This window comes from Schistocerca serialis, chromosome 2 (genome assembly GCF_023864345.2).
Source record: "Schistocerca serialis cubense isolate TAMUIC-IGC-003099 chromosome 2, iqSchSeri2.2, whole genome shotgun sequence".
Taxonomy (NCBI): Eukaryota; Metazoa; Arthropoda; class Insecta; order Orthoptera; family Acrididae; genus Schistocerca; species Schistocerca serialis.
Genome location: NC_064639.1, coordinates 1,141,539,251 through 1,141,560,586, shown reverse-complemented (window position 1 = coordinate 1,141,560,586; position 21,336 = coordinate 1,141,539,251). Strand labels below are relative to the sequence as shown.

The 21,336-nt window shown below is 42.3% G+C and overlaps 1 protein-coding gene across 1 annotated transcript in view; it reads left to right on the top strand.

The window, feature by feature from the left end:
* The window catches only part of LOC126456672 (brain-specific angiogenesis inhibitor 1-associated protein 2), a 628,716-nt gene that overhangs the window by 490,466 nt on the left and 116,914 nt on the right, over nt 1-21,336 (top strand). The window contains exon 5 of the mRNA XM_050092414.1: nt 20,174-20,245. Within this exon, the coding sequence (XP_049948371.1) occupies nt 20,174-20,245 (72 nt within the window). The remainder of the gene's footprint in view (nt 1-20,173; nt 20,246-21,336) is intronic.

Sequence of the window (21,336 nt, the reverse complement as noted above, 5' to 3'; positions counted from 1 at the left end):
TAGTGTTATTCCGACATGAATCAGGATAGCACCGAAGAGGAATTCATGGAGGGGAAATCAAAGTAGTCAGGAGTCTGACGACCAACTCCCTTCCCCCTCTCCTTAAAAAAAGGATAGAAGGAGGAAGGTGGAGTGAAACCACTTTGCGCAAAAACAGAAATTAACATATACAAAAGTCGTGGCCTTCATGATACAAATTTTCAGATATGATGGAGAACGGGAAGTGTCTCAATTTCAAATACCGAATTGCTGATCTGGAAACGTCCGGACCGAAAATTATGGAGCTAGACTTATTGTGGGATAATACTCTCAGTGGAATAGTGTCACCTGCGAAGCAAACTGTGTACTTTGTAATAAATTTTCATATTACTTAATTGTTTCCTAATGTTGTAGCGTAGTCAAAATGCGATGTACTTCCAATAATTCTGTGAAGTTAGCGTGATGTGTACAACGATGATGTGAGTGCTGATGTGAGGGTCTGTGTCAGAGCTCACTTTGCGCATCTTGTTCATAAACAGCGACTTCAGACAATTAGGCGTTTTGAGGAAGATGGATAGGAAGTGCAGATCCTGTCTCGTTACCAGTTTGTTTGCCTTAGATAACTCCCTTTGATTTCCTCTTGTAGGGTGATATTTGATATTTTATGTAGGAGGCAGCTGTAGAAACTTAAGGCAGTATGCTGTCAACAACTCTTCATTCCTGGGCCATTGTTGTCCAGCATAGTGGAGAGATCCGCGACAACAGTAGTACAGTACTTTACTAAAGAATGTTGGAGCCCTTAGCTAAGTGTTACAATAGACCGCAGTAAGAGACATTACTAACATTGAGGTGCTCGAACAGGTGCGGCACTGTATAATTATGAAGGTAGCACCTTGTACCAGTTGTGGTGAGAAATAAAGTTACTGCAAAAAATTAATCTAGCTGAGTTTTTGTCATCGTCCGCAGATCAATAGCAAATTTTACATATTCTCGTTTACACTTATAAATGTCGACTATGTGATTCGAGACGAAGGTACCTTATCTCAAAACCATACATTTCTTTTGTCCATAAAAAATGCCTCATCACATAGACACTCATTACACATGTAGATATGTGAATTTTTTTCACCTTGAACAATATTGTACTGGCGTACAAGAGCACATCATCCAAGAGATTGTTTGCTACACTGAGGCTGGACGCTGATAGGACAATATCAGGAGTGCAAGTACAACAAGCTATGCACGAGGAATACTGTGGATTTTGGAAGAACAGACTTACTGAAGTTTTGAGTCACGACAAGTGGTCGTCACAGATAGCTCAGTTGGTTAAAACATTGCTCACGAAATGAGCAAAATGGTCGAGTTTTGATTCTTATGTGGAACACTAAGCCATCAATTAATGTGATGCCGTAGCAGATGCTAATAATGCGGTTTTGGCCTTTACATTAGACCATTTTGAAGTCCGTTTGAAGGTCGCAAAATGATTGTGGACTTCGTAAAGTTCTTATTAGCAACTGCAGCGGTATTTCAATAACTGAACAAGCAGGATCTGCACATGGAAAAACTAATACCTAATCCTTCAGGTACTTTCGTTAACAATGTCTACATGTAGTACAATGATAGCTCAATGTCTTCTGTTAGTCTGATAAATCTGAAGTCGTGGTTCGTTCTATTTTGACTTGAGAAATAAACAGGTTTTGGCTGGCGGTTATTAGTATTCCACCAGTAAATCTCCGGTTCTTTAAAGAATCGCACTACCAAATAGGAGTACGAGGGTTGTTTGGAGCGCAAGGTCCGATTGGGCCTGAAATGGAAACCGCAGTGAAAATCCGATGAAGCTTTGCACGGCTGTGTTGGCCAATCTCTCTAGTATGCCCGCCGGTCGCATCACGTCGCTCTTATCAGTTCTGACTCAGAACTAGGCACACAGTGAGCATATTAGGGTGCCTAAAAAAATTAGTGTCACCCGCCAATTATGTGAACCTGCCATGAGATATCGGCTGATTTCATACAGCCCACATAATGTAACTATTATGCAGATCCTTCTTCATGAAGATTGTCGACAACACACTGCAGGTGCAACGAAGACGCTCCTGCAGCGTTTTCGATGAGAAGTCTTTTGATCGCCCACCGTACAGCCCCGACGTGGTTCCCTCTGATTTTCATTTCTGCCCACATGAACCGCTGGCTGTGAGGACAACATTTTGGCACAGGCAACGATCTGCAGACCAGCGTAGAGAATTGTCGGAAAGGACAGCCACCTATCTTCTGCGACGATCGTGTCGGAAAATTGACGCAATTCTATGTCAAATGTTAAATTCGGAGCGGCGACAACGTAGAGAAGTTGCTGGAAGGTGTAGCTAACTGTTGCAAACAACACATTTTTGATGTTTACGCTGGTTTCCATTTCGCAGCCGATCGGACTTTACCTTCGGAATAGCCCCGTATAAAACTTCAGATTACTTTACAAATGAATTAATATGTTCAGTAGTTGGTGTCAGGAAAATAAGAGAGAAAAAATTTAGGTAAGGTTTGATATTATGTGTGATCTCATTCTCAGACACTTCATGAATATAGTCTGGGTATTTAGGCGCTGTGAGTTACGCTGCCCCAGACATACACAGTTTCTAGCTGTAACACTTGTCGCACTGTGTTGATAATGTCGAATGTGAGCTTTCACAGTTACTGCTCACGATACTTTGCCCTACTGAAGCGAGAGCACCGAAAGCGGCTACTTATATTGCTCCTGCAGTTTAAGGAAAGAGCGAAGACTAGGGTTAAGCGTCTCGTTGACGACGAGGTGATTAGAGACGGAGCACAAACTCGGATTAGAGCAGGATGGCGATAGAAATCGGCTGTACCCTTTCAAAGGGATCATTCCGGAATTTGCCTTAAGCAGTTCATGAAAAGTATGGGGAACCTAGATGTGGATGGTCGGACGGGGATTTGAACCGTTGTCCTTCCGAAAGAAAGTCCAGGGTGCTTACCACTGCACCACCTCACTCCGTTTCTGCAGTTCACTATCACAACACATACAGCACGTTTAGAATATCGAGTCATATGTTTATTACCGACGTTTATAGTAAACTGCAATTTGTAAAGTACGGTACAAGGATGTCCGAAGTAGTACAGATCCATAAAATTTCATTCGAAGACAGCACGCAGTTGGGTGAGGATATGTGGTTCTCAAAATGCAGTAGGGTTGTGCTGGTGCCTAGTAGATGCAAAAGTGGTAATAAGTGTCATAATAGGAGAAAAGATGATGGAAAAGAAAGAAATATACTTTAAAATGTAGTGTGACTTCCTCCGGCAGCCCGATCATCCAAACGAAGAAAACTGTGAAATAAATTATGAAAGAAAAGTTGTTGTATGGTGTGAATCCTGACATATTAGGCAAACATGGATTAGGGCCAAAGAGAATCGAAACATTGTTTACTAGGTGTAAAGTAAATACACATATTTAAAACTGATTGTGGCAGATTTTTTCATGTCACCCTAACCTTAACGGATTCTATTTTCCTCCCTACGCAATCGTATTGTTTACATGCACCCTAAAGATGAATACATGAGAAACCATTATAAAAACGAGCATTCAGTTCGATTAGGCAAGGAATTATCGCACCGTTTACCGAGAGAAACAAAATAAGTGTCTTTATTGTATTGCCTCACGTGGAGTAAGAGCCACAAAAAAGTGTGCAGAAGCCTTCAGCTGAAGTAGTCATTTCTTCTAACCATAATTGTTACCAGTTTTTTAATCTTTAAGTGAAGTCAGCTATCAAAGACTCGCTCCGTATACCTTTCAAACGCTTGCAATGAAGAAAAGCATTGTGCTGCCATATTATGATGGGAATCTCGTTCACGGACTATTCTAATCCCCTTATGTCGAATACCACTATTCAGTGAATATCACTATTCAATGTAAATTTGAAAAAACACGCTTAGAGAGGAGAGAGAATACTTCTTCTGTATGCAGCAGAAAACTACGATCAGCTGTTCACTGTCTATGAACAAGCAAAATATTTTTGAGATTGTGTTGCCAAGTCTTATGTAAGTGTAACATTCTCTCCTATCGGTATTTTGTCCTCCTTTTGTAGCATGACATTTAGATATAGCTGTTTCCATAAGACCTTCATTATATATGATATTTGAAAGAAAAACAAGAAACGGGAAAGAGAGGAAATTTTTCTGAACGCAAAAAATTCGAAACAACAACTGTTCAGGAACATGTTTATACGGTACTAGTGAAACGGTTTGGGTTAGGAGCGTTTTATCGTTGAGAGAATGGCGAAACATTTGTACAGAATTTGTAGCTGCTCTAAACTTAGGGAACGCAAGGATACGCATTCAAAAAACTCTTTAAAGACCCACAAAGAACCAAAAGTCCACAGCGTGACACCAGAAAAGATCAAAGAAGCAAAGAAGGAGGACAAAGGCAGCGTGAGAGGGCTACTCAGCTTAATTAGAAACGTGAAGAGAAACAAGGACAAGTTATGAGACTGGAAAGAATGACTAAATGAGTTGCGGCAACAGCAACTACCGTATTTTCTTCTAAACCACAAACTCCCCTCACCCAATCCTGAAATAACCGAACTCACATGTATAAAACAGATTCAAACGTCTGATTGTAGATAAGTTAATATGATAAATATTTGACATTAAACATTTCGAAACCTTCATGCTTGAACACACAAAGCCCTTATTATACTGGTTTCATTAATTTTGAATTATTCGCCCACAGAAAGTTGAAAGAGTCGAACTCGAAACTGGTAAAACAAAAAAGTCATAAACCGTTTACATGTTCGTGTAACACCTTTTTGGCAAGTAGTGCATAGTGACAAACCGTTAGAGAAAAAAGATGTCAAATACTGCATGGAAATAGTTCGTGTAATTTACGCGCGCAGTAAGTTTTATTGCAGAAGACATGTTGGTAGTTACTGATTTCAATATTTGACATATCGCGTTAAAGCTTTAACGTAAGAGTCAACCTCTCAATGAGTAGCGTATGATAACATTGTAAATTTGTAAACTTACTCAGTGATGTTATATGACTTACTGGAAATCAATTTTTGCTGCCTCTGGAAGGCATTATACAGGCAGCCTGCAGCTGTGATCTAGCACCGTTTCAAATGTTTAGTAATACAGGTATTGCACTATGAATGACAGTAATTCACAGTGTTTTGACGTGGCTAACGTCGCCTCGATACTACGACTGCCCGGGTGTAGTATCAGGAACAACTGTGCAGGAACTGCTCCCTGTTTAAGAACTATTTATTCACTCAGTCTCGTAAGAATTGAAAAAAATGAACGTTCCTGGAACAAGTCCCTCCTAGCACGTAAGTTCAACACTCACGGGTGCAAATAGTCCGACATAGCCCCATGTTAAGTGCACAGCCACCAATTACACTTCCGAGCACACGTCCCGGAAATCGTCGGCGGTGACGTTGGTTGTAACTGCGGCTACAGGTTCGCTAAGGACTGCCGCACAGGCTCGGCGGGTCTGATTGCAATATCACAGGGAGGGATATGCTCCTTCCCCGTGATTGGCTGCCACCGGTCGCGATAACGATTTGCTCGCTAATTGGCTCGTCGGACGAGATAATGTCATCCGACGTTTGATTGGCGTCTGAGTAGGGCATGGAAAAGTAGTTTCCCTCGTTTGGAGTGCTCTCTGGAAGAGCCGTCGATGTTTGCGTTGCTGAATGTCCGCGTCTGCTGCGAGGCAGGCTGCTGGTAGCATCGTCACGTGTGGAGGGCTGTCGCCCTACAGGCGCTGAGGCCTGTAAAACGGCGTCAAAGACCGCATGACTCGCTGCTACAATCACACGAAAAGCGCTAGTTTCCTAGGAGGCGGGATAAGGTAGACAGACAACGATCGTACCCCCCCCCCCCCCCACCCATATAATATATACATATCCTGCAGGACTGTCCATAAATCCGTAAGAGTACGCGGAGGTGGAGATCTCTTCATCGACATCTTCATCGTAATCCACAACCACCTAATGTTGTGTGGCGGAGGGTACTTTCGGGACTACTATCTGATCCCTGAAACCCAGTTCCACTCGCGAATAGTGCATGGGAAGAATGATTGCCGGTAAGCCTCTGTATTGGTTCTAATTCCATGAATTTTCTCCTTCTGGTCAATAAGCCAGATGTATGTGGGGGTAAGTAATATGTTGTCCGACTCCTCCTGGGAAGTGCTGTCCCGACATATCAATAGTGAATCTCTCCGTGAAGCGCAACGCCTCTCTTGTAACGTCCGCCTGTGGAGTTTGTTTGGCATTTCCGTAACGCACTCTCGCCAGCTAAACGATCCCGTGACGAAACGCACTGCTCTTCGTTGGATCTCCTCTATCAGTCCTACCTGACAGGAATCCCAAATAGATGAACAATACTCAAGAATCGGGTGAATAACTGCCTTGTAAGCCACTTCTTTCGTGGACGTGTTACATTACCTTAAGATTCTTCCGATGAATCTGAGTGTAATGTCTGTTTTTCCCAGTATTTGCTTTATGTGGTCACTCCACTTAAGGTCATTCTGGATAGTTTCTCCTAGATATTTTATGGCAGGTGCTTTCTCCAGGTGTTTGTCATCACCGGTGTAGCTGTACAGTATTAGATTTCTTTTCCTATGTATGCGCAGTATGTTACATTTATTTACGTTTAGGGTCAACTCTGCAGGTCGTTCTGCAAATTCTTACCATCTTCTGGCGTTACTACTTCGTTATAGACAACTGCATCATCTGCGAATAGCCTTAAAGAGCATCCGACACTTTCTACTAGATCATTTATTTTACTGTATATATTGTAAACGGCAACGGTCCTATCACAATTCCCTGTGGTACTCTGAATATTACCTTTACATCTGTCGATTTTGTTCCGTTAGGAGCGATGTGTTGAGTCCTATCTACAAGAAAGTCTTGACTCTAATCGCAAGTCTGCTCCAATAGTCTGTTAGCTCGCATTTTTTTCATTAAACGGCAATGCAGGACGAGCTTTTGAACAGCACGTTCCAAGGCACCCCAGATATGCTCAATAATGTTCATGTCTGGGAAATTTGGTGGACAGTGGAAGTGTTAAAACTGGGAAGAGTGTTCCTGCAGCCACTCTGTAGCAATTCTGGACGTTTAAGGTGTCGCACTGTCCTGCTGGATTTGCCCAAGTCCGTCGGAATGCACAATGGACATGAATGGATGCAGGTGATCAGACAGCATGCTTACGTACGTGTCACTTGTCAGAGTCGTATCTAGACGTATCAGGAGTCGCATATCACTCCAATTGCACACCTCTCACACCATTACAGGGCCTTCACCAGCAGGAACAGTCCCCTGCTTACATGCAGGGTCCATGGATTTATGAGGTTGTCTCCATACCCGTACACGTCCATGCTCTCAATACAATTTTAAACGGGACTCGCGCGACCAGGCAACATGTTTCCAGTCATCAACAGTCCAATGTCAGTGCTGACGGGTCCAGGCGAGGCGTAAAGGTTTGTGTCGTGCAGACATCAAAGGACACACCAGTGGTCCTTAGTCTCCGAAAGCCTATTTCGATTATGTTTCGTTGAACCGTTCTTACGCTGAAACTTGTTGATGGCCCAGCATTGAAACCGGCAACAATTTGTGGAAGGGTTGCACTTCTGTCACATTGAACGATTCTCTTCAGTCTTCATAGTCCTCTTGCAGGATCTTTTTCCGGCCACAGCGACATCGGAAACTTGAAGATTTACCGTATTCCTGATATTCACGACACACTTCTGAAATGGTCGTGCGGGAAAATCCCCACTTCATTGCTACCTCGAAGATGCTGTATCCCATCCCTCGTGCCGGCCGAAGTGGCCGTGCGGTTAAAGGCGCTGCAGTCTGGAACCGCAAGACCGCTACGGTCGCAGGTTCGAATCCTGCCTCGGGCATGGATGTTTGTGATGTCCTTAGATTAGTTAGGTTTAACTAGTTCTAAGTTCTAGGGGACTAATGACCTCAGCAGTTGAGTCCCATAGTGCTCAGAGCCATTTGAACCATCACTCGTGCGCCGACGATAACACCACGTTCCAACTCACTTAAATTTTGATAGCCTGCCATTGTAGCAGCAGTAACCGATTGGCGGTGGCCGTTGCACCTGTCAAACGGCATGTACCCCCTTTCCCTCCCACCAGCCCCGTTCTCCAGTTCCATTCACAAATGGTACATGGGATGAAAAACTCTCGGAATTTTATGGGCAAGTCTCTGTGTGATGCAACCCTTTTCTGGGACGTCTCTCACAGAAGTTGTTTGAGCATCTCTGCGACAGTCTCTTAGAGCTAAAAAAAACTTGTGACGAGTCGTCCAGTTCTTATTTGAATAGCCTTTATACATTCAAACATTCCTATTTAGAAAGGATGCCAGGTAGCCAAACAATACGCAAGAATTAGTCGAACGGAGGTTATTTTAAGCGTTTCTCGCACGTGAATGACACTTAGTTATGGTTCTTGCAATGCATCCGAATGTCACATCTTATACATGAAGTAAACGATATCTGTATACAGTGTAGGAAAGTGGTGAAAGTGACGTCGAGACGAAAAAATTGATTTAGAACACTTGTGGTGTACCAATTTGGGAAACAAACTCTAATTGACCTACAAAAGTGCAATTTGCATGAAAATACTTTGTGACTGGACGTACTTTAAAAACGTTTTTTATGTCTTGACCACACTTCTATTATTTCCAAACGCACCTCACGCGTTTCGACATTCCGTCATTTCTGAAGACAATATTATGTCAATTATTTAAAATTCTTCATTAGATGGTTTGTATCACGTCAATATCCCCAATATCGGGACAAGTTCATATAGCTGACATAACACACTGCCTTTGAAAATGGCAGAATGTCGAAACATGTAAGGTATTTTCAGAAATAATAAAAGAGTGGTCAAGAGATATGAGAAGTTATTCTTCCGCATATAAAATTTAAAACTTAAGTGTGACTCACTTTTGTCTCAAGATATTGTGAATTTTAATAGCATTAAATTAACAATTAAGTAGTTTTATTTGTCTTGATTTCTTGATACAAAACTACCTTGCTTGTAAGGGTTAGAGTTAGACCGAATTGTAAACTTAATTAGTTTTTACCTAACGTTTAAAAATGTCTGTTTTCATTACCTTCACGAGAAGTTTATATATAATGTGAACAAAATGGGTGACAAGCCGCAGGCAGAGGACGACGATACGATATTGAAAACCTCCCGCGGCGCGCTTGCGCGGTTACTTAGACGGCTTTTGTAGGCTAATATGAGGTTGTTTACCAGCTTGTAGCCCAAAATAATTGACCTGGCGGACAGTGTGCGCAGCAATCTACACTTATTTGCTGGTGATTATGAAGTTTACGGGAAGATGTCATCGTTAAGTGACTGTACGAGGACAAAAGCGGACTTCGACAAAATTTCTAGTTGATGTGATTGAGGCGTACCGCCGTAGAACGATCCTGCCTTGGAGGCGGTTAAGTGGGAGATGTGTCTCACAGCTGGATAGTGACAGATGGTCACGCGAGACTGGACGTGCACGTAGTTTATGTATCAGCCGATAGCGGACAATATTGGGTAGGGGGACTGTGATTTTAGTTTCGATTGTGCCCACTAGAGTGCACTAAAGTAACAGAATGTTTTTCATAAACTGTTCTAGTATTTTCATAAAGTGTTATTCCTTTCTTTTTGTCTATGTAAAATGTTATAAATGTGTTTTAGCAGTATGACCGATGCGTGAGTGTGGTTTAAGGTTAATATGAAGATATTGTTTAACGAGTTATGTAGTAAGATTTAGTGTGGGAACATTTGGAAGAAGTATGGATATGGACAAAGGGTATTTTTTGTAGAATAGTTTTGTAAAGTACGTTTATGGTAAAGGGAAAGTTATTTCTGGTATAAATAACAACAGTAAATAACTTTATGCATAAACAAAACTTCAACATATTAGATAATTACGTTGGTAAAAAGTGCAGTCATTAGGTTTACTATTTTTTGCGATTGGTTATGGATGAAAAGCGCGGACTGACGCGGGAGAATGTTGTTTTGCTATTGGCTGTTAAGTAAACTGACCAATGGTAAAGCAATATTTTTCGCGCGCCTTTCTCTGTTGCTAGAGAAGACTTAGAGCATTCTAGAGAAGGAGTCGAAGCCTAGCCATGAAAGAGATCGGACGTGTGCAGTAGTAGTTCCGATGGAAATGATAAGTTGCCGGCTCTAGCAGTGTTTCATACATCAAAAGTGTTGGAAATTGACGGCATAATTATTCCGATGGGCGTGTAGAAACTTCGGAATTTTTAAGTGAATTTTGTGACGACAAAAGACATACACTCCTGGAAATGGAAAAAAGAACACATTGACACCGGTGTGTCAGACCCACCATACTTGCTCCGGACACTGCGAGAGGGCTGTACAAGCAATGATCACACGCACGGCACAGCGGACACACCAGGAACCGCGGTGTTGGCCGTCGAATGGCGCTAGCTGCGCAGCATTTGTGCACCGCCGCCGTCAGTGTCAGCCAGTTTGCCGTGGCATACGGAGCTCCATCGTAGTCTTTAACACTGGTAGCATGCCGCGACAGCGTGGACGTGAACCGTATGTGCAGTTGACGGACTTTGAGCGAGGGCGTATAGTGGGCATGCGGGAGGCCGGGTGGACGTACCGCCGAATTGCTCAACACGTGGAGCGTGAGGTCTCCACAGTACATCGATGTTGTCGCCAGTGGTCGGCGGAAGGTGCACGTGCCCGTCGACCTGGGACCGGACCGCAGCGACGCACGGATGCACGCCAAGACCGTAGGATCCTACGCAGTGCCGTAGGGGACCGCACCGCCACTTCCCAGCAAATTAGGGACACTGTTGCTCCTGGGTTATCGGCGAGGACCATTCGCAACCGTCTCCATGAAGCTGGGCTACGGTCCCGCACACCGTTAGGCCGTCTTCCGCTCACGCCCCAACATCGTGCAGCCCGCCTCCAGTGGTGTCGCGACAGGCGTGAATGGAGGGACGAATGGAGACGTGTCGTCTTCAGCGATGAGAGTCGCTTCTGCCTTGGTGCCAATGATGGTCGTATGCGTGTTTGGCGCCGTGCAGGTGAGCGCCACAATCAGGACTGCATACGACCGAGGCACACAGGGCCAACACCCGGCACCATGGTGTGGGGAGCGATCTCCTACACTGGCCGTACACCACTGGTGATCGTCGAGGGGACACTGAATAGTGCACGGTACATCCAAACCGTCATCGAACCCATCGTTCTACCATTCCTAGACCGGCAAGGGAACTTGCTGTTCCAACAGGACAATGCACGTCCGCATGTATCCCGTGCCACCCAACGTGCTCTAGAAGGTGTAAGTCAACTACCCTGGCCAGCAAGATCTCCGGATCTGTCCCCCATTGAGCATGTTTGGGACTGGATGAAGCGTCGTCTCACGCGGTCTGCACGTCCAGCACGAACGCTGGTCCAACTGAGGCGCCAGGTGGAAATGGCATGGCAAGCCGTTCCACAGGACTACATCCAGCATCTCTACGATCGTCTCCATGGGAGAATAACAGCCTGCATTGCTGCGAAAGGTGGATATACACTGTACTAGTGCCGACATTGTGCATGCTCTGTTGCCTGTGACTATGTGCCTGTGGTTCTGTCAGTGTGATCATGTGATGTATCTGACCCCAGGAATGTGTCAATAAAGTTTCCCCTTCCTGGGACAATGAATTCACGGTGTTCTTATTTCAATTTCCAGGAGTGTATATTCCGTGTGGCGTATTGAGCAGGTCGGTGGCTAAAAACTGTGACTGCATTTGGTACCGACAGACTTCATATTTGGCGAGCATTATCAATCAAAAACAATCAGTATTTTTGTAGCTATTACGTTTTCGGGAAACGCAACACCATAAACTTGCTAACGTGAGTGAAAGGGATTATAAGTGACTGTGTTAAGACTAGCACGGGCTTGGCAGTGATACTTGTTCACCTAAGTTTCAGAATATATTAATTGAGGACAAAATTTCCAACCTTTTTTAGTGTTTCTCCCGAAACGTAGATTAGTGACTTAAATTGCAGCCTGGTTCACGTCGAAGTACATGAGGTTTCACTCGGCTTTCCTACTGATGATCTGCTGAGACAATGTTCACAGATAGGTGTAGGTCCGCCGTAAAGTGACGGAAAGAACTGCGCCGCCGCATGATGAATGGCAGCTAGCCCTAAATTGATACTAATGTAAGTTAACGTAGATGAGTCGGAAAAATGAAGGGATAATGTTCGAGTATGACATTAGTAGTGGTTGCTTGACTCTATTACGTCGTTTAGAGATGTGGGCGCAACGTTGCAAAGCGGTATGTAATGGAACGAACATGTGAAGTTTGTGGTAGGGATGGTCAATGGTCGGCTTCGGTTTTATTGGGAGAATTTTGAGAGAGTGTGTTTCATCTGTAAAGGAGACGGCATATAGGACTCTAGTGCGACCTGTTCCTCAGTACTGAAAGAGTGTTTGGTATCGGCACCAAGTCGGATTACAGGAAGACATCGAGACAAGTCGGAGGCGGGCTCAAATCGGAATCTCTGCATAAAAGGCGAAGTTCTTTTCGAGAAAGACTACTGACAAACTTTAGAGTACCGGCATTTGAAGTTGACGCAGAACGATTCTACTTCCGCCAACGTACATTTAGCGTAAGGACCGCGAATATAAGATAAAAGATATTACGGCTGATACGAAGGCATATAGACATTCGTGTTTCCCTCGCTGTATTTTCGAGTGGAACACGAAGGTAAATGACTAGTTGTGTTACAGGGTACCCTCTGCCACGCCCCGTATGGTGACTTGCGGAGCATGTATGTAGATGCAGAAGTATACAAATCAAATTCCTCAACTTCCCTTACATCAATGTGGTACGTTGCAACTAGCTTTCTTTTACAGCCCGTATCATTTCATTCTCTGGGTAGAGCAAACTGTTCAAGTAATGTTACATCTAGGGTCAGGGACGTTTCAGCCAAATACTAGAGGAGATGGTAGTGGGTATCTCAGTTTGGAATATCATCCAATACTGTTTCTCGCCGAGTTAAAGTCCTTCGCCAGAAGGTAATGGAAGTGACACACATAGAAACATCGCGCCATTTCGTCAAACTCACTAAGCGGGAAAATCAGTAGCGCCGTAAGCCTATTAGCCCAATTGGGAACATATCAGAGGCGATTTGCAGTTCCGGTATTCGCCTTACAACCAAGGGAAACCTCTTGAAAAGGTTCCTCGGAACTGAGGAACTGAGAATGGGAGCTACCGGGTGGTTATAATTAATGTGAAGCAATCGCAGAGGTCCAGTGTGTGCCGTAATTAACGTATGACAGCAAAATCTGGTAGATATTCTAATGCGTTAATGCGGAACTCCTTTACGCTTGGAGAAAAAGCCAGTTCCATTTTAGGGCTCGAGACGCAAATCTGGCTCTGTGAACGCAAGAACGACGTATAGAAATGAAGTATCATCCATCCCTTTAAGCCGTCAGATACATCCCATTAAGCCGTCAGATACAGTAACCGTACTTAATTTTTAAAAAAAGTATAGAAATATTTCCACATACAATAGATTATGAGCAGGACCTGTGCAGAAACGGTGAAGCCAATAAGACAGGCATGATATTGACATTAATGTTAACTGAAGCTTACACAATTTGTTCAATATGAGCGCCGAATACGTCGACGGGATACTAAGCAGCTTGAGATTTGCATCTGGAGGCCAAAATTGGAACTAATTTTTTTCCTGCATAAATCGATTCCGCAGTAACACATTAGGATGTCTACTAAATTTTGCTGCCTTACGATAATTACAGCCTACACTGGAGCTCTGCAAGCAACTGCACTTTCATTATAACCACCCGCTATTTTTAATTTTATTCTGCGACACTATGTACCATACGAAAAAAGGAAAGAACCTAGTGTATTTGTTTGGTAGTATTCTTGTTCGAAATGTGCAGTGCACCCATCTCGTTACCTTTCACAAGCAAAGCATCTGACTTGACCACGCCTAAATTTTAGCGGTAATCCCGTCTTAAGCCGTTGTAGGCATTTCTGTACACATTATTAATATCCCCTGCCGTCAGAATGAAATTTTCACTCTGCAGCGGAGTGTGCGCTGGTATGAAAATTCCTGACAGATTAAAACTGTGTGCCGTCCCGAGTCACGAACTCCACACTTTTGCCTCTCAAGGGCAAGTGCTTTACAGACTGACCGAGAGAGCCCACAACAGGCTAAGATCCGATGTTCGGGTCTCTGTCCGCCACATACTTTTAATCAGCTGGGAAGTTCCATCCCCTGCAGTATTTTTTATTGTGTTTGTATGCGAATGTCAGTCCCAGAAGCTACTGTAGGGCTTTTGATAAAGTTTTCAGTAATATACAAACCTATCCGAACAACATCGGTTTGGTTCACTCCGAGACTCCTGGACACTTCCCTTGTTGAGAACCCTTCCTGGCAGAACGTAATAATGTGGGCGCGATCGAACCGCAGTATTGACCGTCTATGCATGGTGGAGCTACAGACAACACGAGTAGTGTACCTCCTTCCTGGTGGAATGATGGGAACTGATCGGCTGTCGGACCTACTCCGTCTAATAGACGCTGCTCATGCATGGTTGTTTACATATTTGGGCGGGTTTAGTGACATCTCTGAAAAGTCAAAGGGACTGTGTCTGTGATACAATATCCACACTCCACGTGTATCTTCAGTAGTTCAGGGAACCGGGGTGATGCAAAAAATTTTTTGATGTGTATCACTCGCGTACCGGTAAAAACTTGTACGCACAAACCTTCCACGTCAGTCAACCTATTCATTAGTGAAAATCGTGTCAAAATCCTTGAAGTAGTTGCTGAGATTAGCTTCCACATTCGAAGTGTAAAACGCGCCGGAGAACGTTTAATTCATCGTAGTTCAGCCAACCTGGACGAATATTTTATAAATTATAGACACAAACCTGCGTCGTGGAGGAGACAGAGAGACAGGTTTCAGACAGATTACATAACGGTAAGGCATAGATTTAGGAACCATGTTTTAAATTGTAGGACATTCCCAGGGGCAGATGTGGACTCTGACCACAATTTATTGGTTATGAACTGTAGATTAAAACTGAAGAAACTGCAGAAAGGTGGGCATTTGAGGAAATGGGAACTGGATAAACTGACAGAACTATAGGTAGTAGACAATTTCATTGAGAGCATAAGGGAACGATTGACAGGAATGTGAGAAAGAAATAAAGTAGACTAAGAATTGGTAGCTTCGAGGGATGAAATAGTGAAGGCAGCAGAGGATCAAGTAGGTAAAAAGACGAGGGCTAGTAGAAATCCTTGGGTAACACAAGAAACATTGAATTTAATTGACGAAAGGAGAAAATATAAAAATGTAGTAAATGAAGCAGGCGAAAAGGAATACAAACGTCTCAAAAATGAGATCCACAGGAAGTGCAAAATGGTTAAGCACGGATTACTAGAAGACAAATGTAAGGATGTAGAGGCATATCTCACTAGGGGTATGATAGGTACTGCCTACAGGAAAATTAAAGAGACCTTTGGAGAAAAGAGAGCCACTTGTATGAATATCAAGAGCTCAGATGGAAACTCAGTTCTAAGCAAAGAAGGGAAAGCAGAAAGGTGGAAGGAGTATATAGAGGGTCTATACAAGGGAGATGTACTTGAGGACAATATTATGGAAATGGAAGAGGATGTAGATGAAGATGAAATGGATGATATGATACTGCGTGAAGAGTTTGACAGAGCACTGAAAGACCTAAGCCAAAACAAGGCCCCGGGAGTAGACAACATTCCATTAGAACTACTGACAGCCTTGGGAGAGCCAGTCCTGACAAAACTCTACCATCTGGTGAGCAAGATGTATGAGACAAGCGAAATACCCTCAGACTTCAAGAAGAATATAATAATTCCAATCCCAAAGAAAGCAGGTGTTGACAGATGTGAAAATTACCGAACTATCAGTTTAATAAGTCACAGCTGCAGAATACTAACGCGGATTCCTTACAGACGAATGGAAAAACTAGTAGAAGCCGACGTCGGGGAAGATCAATTTGGATTCTGTAGAAATATTAGAACACATGAGGCAATACTGACCCTACGACTTATCTAAGAAGATAGATTAAGGAAAGGCAAACCTACGTTTCAAGCGTTTGTAGACTTAGAGAAAGCTTTTGACAATGTGGACTGAAATACTCTCTTTCAAATTCTAAAGGTGGCAGAGGTAAAACACAGGGAGCGAAGGCTATTTGCAATTTGTACAGAAACCAGATGGCAGTTATAAGAGTCGAGGGGCGTGAAAGGGAAGCGTTGGTTGGGAAGGGAGTGAGGCAGGGTTGTAGCCTATATCCGATGTTATTCAATCTGCTTATTGAGCAAGCGGTAAAGGAAACAAAAGAAAAATTCAGAGTAGGTATTAAAATCCATGGAGAAGAAATAAAAACTTTGAGGTTCACCGATGACATTGCAATTCTGTCAGAGACAGCAAAAGACTTGGAAGAGCAGTTGAACGGAATGGACAGTGTCTTGAAAGGAGGATATAAGATGAACATCAACAAGAGTAAAACGAGGGTAATGGAATGTAGTCGAATTAAGTCGGGTGGTGCTGAGGGAATTAGATTAGGAAATGAGATGCTTAAAGTAGTACATGAGTTTTGCCATTTGGGAAGCAAAATAGTGACGACGGTCGAAGTAGAGAGGATATAAAATGTAGACCGACAATGGCATGGAAAACGTTTGTGAAGTAGAGAAATTTGTTAACATCGAGTATAGATTTAAGTGTCAGGAAGTCTTTTGTGAAAGTATTTGTATGGAGTGCACCCCTGTATGGAAGTGGAACATGAACTATAAATAGTTTGGACAAGAAGAGAATAGAAGCTTTCGAAATGTGGTGCTACAGAAGAATGCTGAAGATTAGATGGGTAGATCACATAACTAAAGAGGAGGCATTGAATAGAATTGGGGAGAAGAGGAGTTTGTGGCACAACTTGACTAGAAGAAGGGATCGGTTGGTAGGACATGTTCTGAGGCATCAAGGGATCACCAGTTTAGTACTGGAGGGCAGCGTGGATGGTAAAAGCCGTAAAGGGAGACCAAGAGATGAATACACTAAGCAGATTCAGAAGGATGTAGGTTGCAGTAGGTACTGCGAGATGAAGAAGCTTGCACAGGATAGCGTAGCATGGAGAGCTGCATCAAGCTAGTCTCAGGACTGAAGACCACAACAACAACAATAACAACATTACAATAGTCATTGTATCAGACACATTAAATTATTATTCACCAGTTAATCAAACATATGTGTCTTCCTGTTAGGTAACGTCATGCTACTGTACTACATTCACAGTAATTAGACAGTCAAAACCTCCCTCCAACTAATTTAAATCCTAACGAATGAACCTAAAGACATCTAGGCGTATTTACGTATCCATGGGTCCATCCACACTTCCATGGAGCATAAAATCAGGTACGAGACGTGCCTCTCCTGTTGCAAGTCCCAAGTCTCTCAAGACTCCTCTCACAATGAGCTCTTGGCTTTTAGTTTCTAGCAGGCTGACGTTCCTTTGCCTCCAACTGCTCAATTCCGAAATAAATCAATGGGCGGCTGCCAAATCCCCCACCACAACCAGGCCTCATTTCCTTAGATTAAAACTATATTATATATATTAATTTTTCACGAGAGGTACGTCTCCCTACATTAAACATGTGTGTTTGTCCTTTTTTACTCGTAATTATTAAATTAGAACCCTCTCTGTGCTTCTAACTCTTATATAACTGGCGATTTCGCGCTAGGGACTGTTCCCACAGCTCCTTCAGTTGTGATTCAGTTCTACTTGCTTAACGCTCTTCTGATATCTTGAACAGAGTCTTTATTTCATGTCTGGAAATATAAAATAAATTACCTCCTCGCTCGATACGAGAAATAAACTTACCAAATCCTGGTGACAATTGTACTAAGGTAGACTCCATTATAGACTACAATATACAATGGCTTAAAAGAAAATGCTAAAAAAATTATAGCTGGAAGTTAGTTTGATGTACAAGAATGTCGGAAGATTGTTCGATTGTGTGTGAATTCATAAGGGACCAAACTGCTGTGGTCATCGGTCCCTAGACTTGCACACTACTTAAACTAACTCATGCTAAGAACAACGCACACACACACGCTCGAGAGAGGACTCGAACCTCCTGCGGGCGGGACCGCGAAATCCGTGACATGGTGCCTCAAACCACGCGGCCTGTCCGCGCGCCAATGTCGGAAGAAGAAAAACTATACAATAAAAGTGGAACTTCAATGGCTGATGCTAAAAAATGTGCTTCGTAATTGTGATTCCTTACAACGTGGAGCAACTGAATAACAAGCTGCCTATATAAACAAATTTCTGAGGTAATCTTATGAATGTAAGTTCTGATGGCCTTAATGCAATCAATTGTTGCAAATTAATCTGGAGGATTTATGCGTGAAATTTAAAATCACACTACTGAGTTGAAAGGACGTTATACTAACCAAGCAAAAAGTACGTTATCCTAGATGAAATACCTGTAAGAATACTGTTCCTTTGCTAAAATTCGAAACGACAAGTGAGTAGGTTTTTCACAGCGTTTTCACTAAAGAACCCTTATAGATCAGAACATTCTGATACGCTTTGAAGACATCTAATGCAAGTGATAGGTGCAGAAAATCGGTGTAGCTTTTACAGAGTTATTTTTGCCACAGAAGGATCTATTTTATTGTCATCTATTACAGACTGGTTTTCCGTATCCGCTTAAATGGTGATTTTTGATGATACCGATATAAAGCGGTGTAGAACTTTTAGCGTTTTCTAGTTCTGCTTGTTCAGGGTAATATATATTTTTATCTCAATGCTGTCTTCACATGTCACTCAAGATCATTTTTTTGCTTATATATGTTATATAGCTTTTAATCACATACGGCTGAATGGTACCCAACGTGATCATATAAGGTAGAGATCCGTTCCATTCCCTTTAACGGCGCTGTTTTTCTGTGATTTTCCTACACCACAACATGCAAATACCAAATGGTTCTTTCAACGTCGATTGAGGGAAAGACAATATCGAAAGGTTTATAACTTGAAGTGTGGTGTGGCACATATTTATTAAAAAGTAAGAGAGCAGTTTATCACGAAATCAAATTTTTTTGGTATTGATATATTATCAAATCAAAGTCTGTGAACTTATTAATCTTTACAGATCACGTTATTACTTCCGTATTGCCTTATAACAGTAATTTCACAATAGCGGTTTCGGTATTTTATTGCGACCTTCAGATGTGATTAACCCACTAACAGTTTCGTCATTATATATTGTAATTTAAGTTATGGACTTTGAACATAATAAAATAATATAAAATACGTCAATCAATAATGGATCATGTCGACACATAGTAGAAGAGAATTCGCCCCTTGATGTTCAAAGCATATGACTTGAATTTCTACTGTATATATCGCGACGAAGCTGTTAGTGGATTAATTGCCACATCTGAAGATGGAAACAAATTGAAAAAACTGGTAATGTGAAATAATGGTTGAGGGGCGACCTTGACTAATAAATAAACGAAATCAAGAAGTAAAGAAATTAATGTGTGTGGGAAGAAATCTCTAAGAACAAGAGACACGGCTAAGGCATCTGGGAATAGGCAACTAGGTAAAGGAAGGTGTTGTAGGAAAGTCAGGATCTACTGGTTATATGATAAAAAAAAGTCCGTTTGTGAGCCTATTTTATTGTGTCTACGAGTGTACTTCTTCCGGTTGAGTGCCAGCTTCGAGAGATGACAAAACCGTTAACGTTGATGCTTAAAGCAAGACAGAACTTGTGTTCGCACTGCATACGTTTTATGAATCGTATGCGAGCGGATAAAAACTGAAGACGCAGAATGAATGGAACGCACAGTTTAGTAAGCTCAGCTTAAGTCGATTACCCATATAGTTTTAGCAGTTACGTTGTTTATTTTTGTTCTCTGAATGTCGTTCGGCGTCAGTCTGAAATCAATTTTAATATATATTACATTATTCGTCAGTTAATAAAAGGTACTACAATGCGACTGTGGATAGTTTATAACCTAGGAAATACAATCGTTATTCCTACATCTTACTTTTTTTATTATCCAATATACTAATAAAATGAATACATACAAATAATTACCTAATACTTGCTACTTTTGTTACAGTTGAAAGCCTTCTACGTTGACCTCCTCGTCCCACTGGAAACTAACCTCGAAAAGGACACCAAAGTCGTACAGGTGAGTGAAATGAACACTTTTTTCATATTTATGGTCTAGTTCTAATCAGGACCAGAAAATTAAACATTTCAAAGGTATGAGTGTATATTACTTAATGGAATTATATTGGTGACGGTTGGGACTAGTATAAGGAACAGAGCTTCCGGTTTCTCTCTCTGACGGACTGTTTTCTCCGCATTTTCTGTGAGTATGGATCATGAAAAGTGAGTCACAAGTCTGGGGAAACTTTTCTGGGAGAAAGCCAATTATAAAACGATTTTTTGTGTCTCATGCACAATTTCTTTCTTAAAGTAGAAAATAACTTCCAGAAAACTTTTGACAAGAGAAGATGTTTTCCAGTATTACAGACTATCTCAGAGTATGAATTGCTTCGATTTGTATAGAATAGTGTGTGAGTGCCATCTGAGGGATGGGAAACGATTTTGGCCTTCGTTAACGAACTATTTCAGCACTCGCCTGCGGATTATTACGCAAATAAATTTGGAAGAAATGAAAAAAAACTACAGTGTGCATTTAAATTTCCCACCACATACACTAATAGTGGAAAAAGCCTTTCTTTTAGGAATAATCTGTAGTATACTTTCTGTCTGTTGAAACAGTATGATCACACAGTCGCGAGATATTTAGTCAGTTGTTTGTGGGGTTTTAATGACGATTCAGTTTTCTTATTATTTAAGACTCTTTCTTTCCACTTCTGCTTTCATTATGTCCGCCCATGGTAGTTGAGTGGTCAGCGCGAATGAATGTCATACCTAACGGCCCGAGTTCGATTCCCAGCTGGGTCGGAGATTTTCTCCACTCAGGGATTGAGTGTTGTGTTATCCTTATCATCACCATTTCATCCCCAACGACACGCAAGTCGCCGAAGTGGCGTCAACTCGAAAGACTTGCACCAGGAGAGCGTTCTACCCGACAGGGTGCCCTAGCCACACGGCATTTCCATTTACTTTCATTATTAGCTTAGCTGCGTTCGTCAGAAATGTAACTGACCTATCTTGAAGTATGAAGCAGTAGCCTTCCAGGACTTTATTCAATAAATTCAGTTTCTTGATAGAGTATGTTTCTGATTTCCTACCTATACATGTTCCACC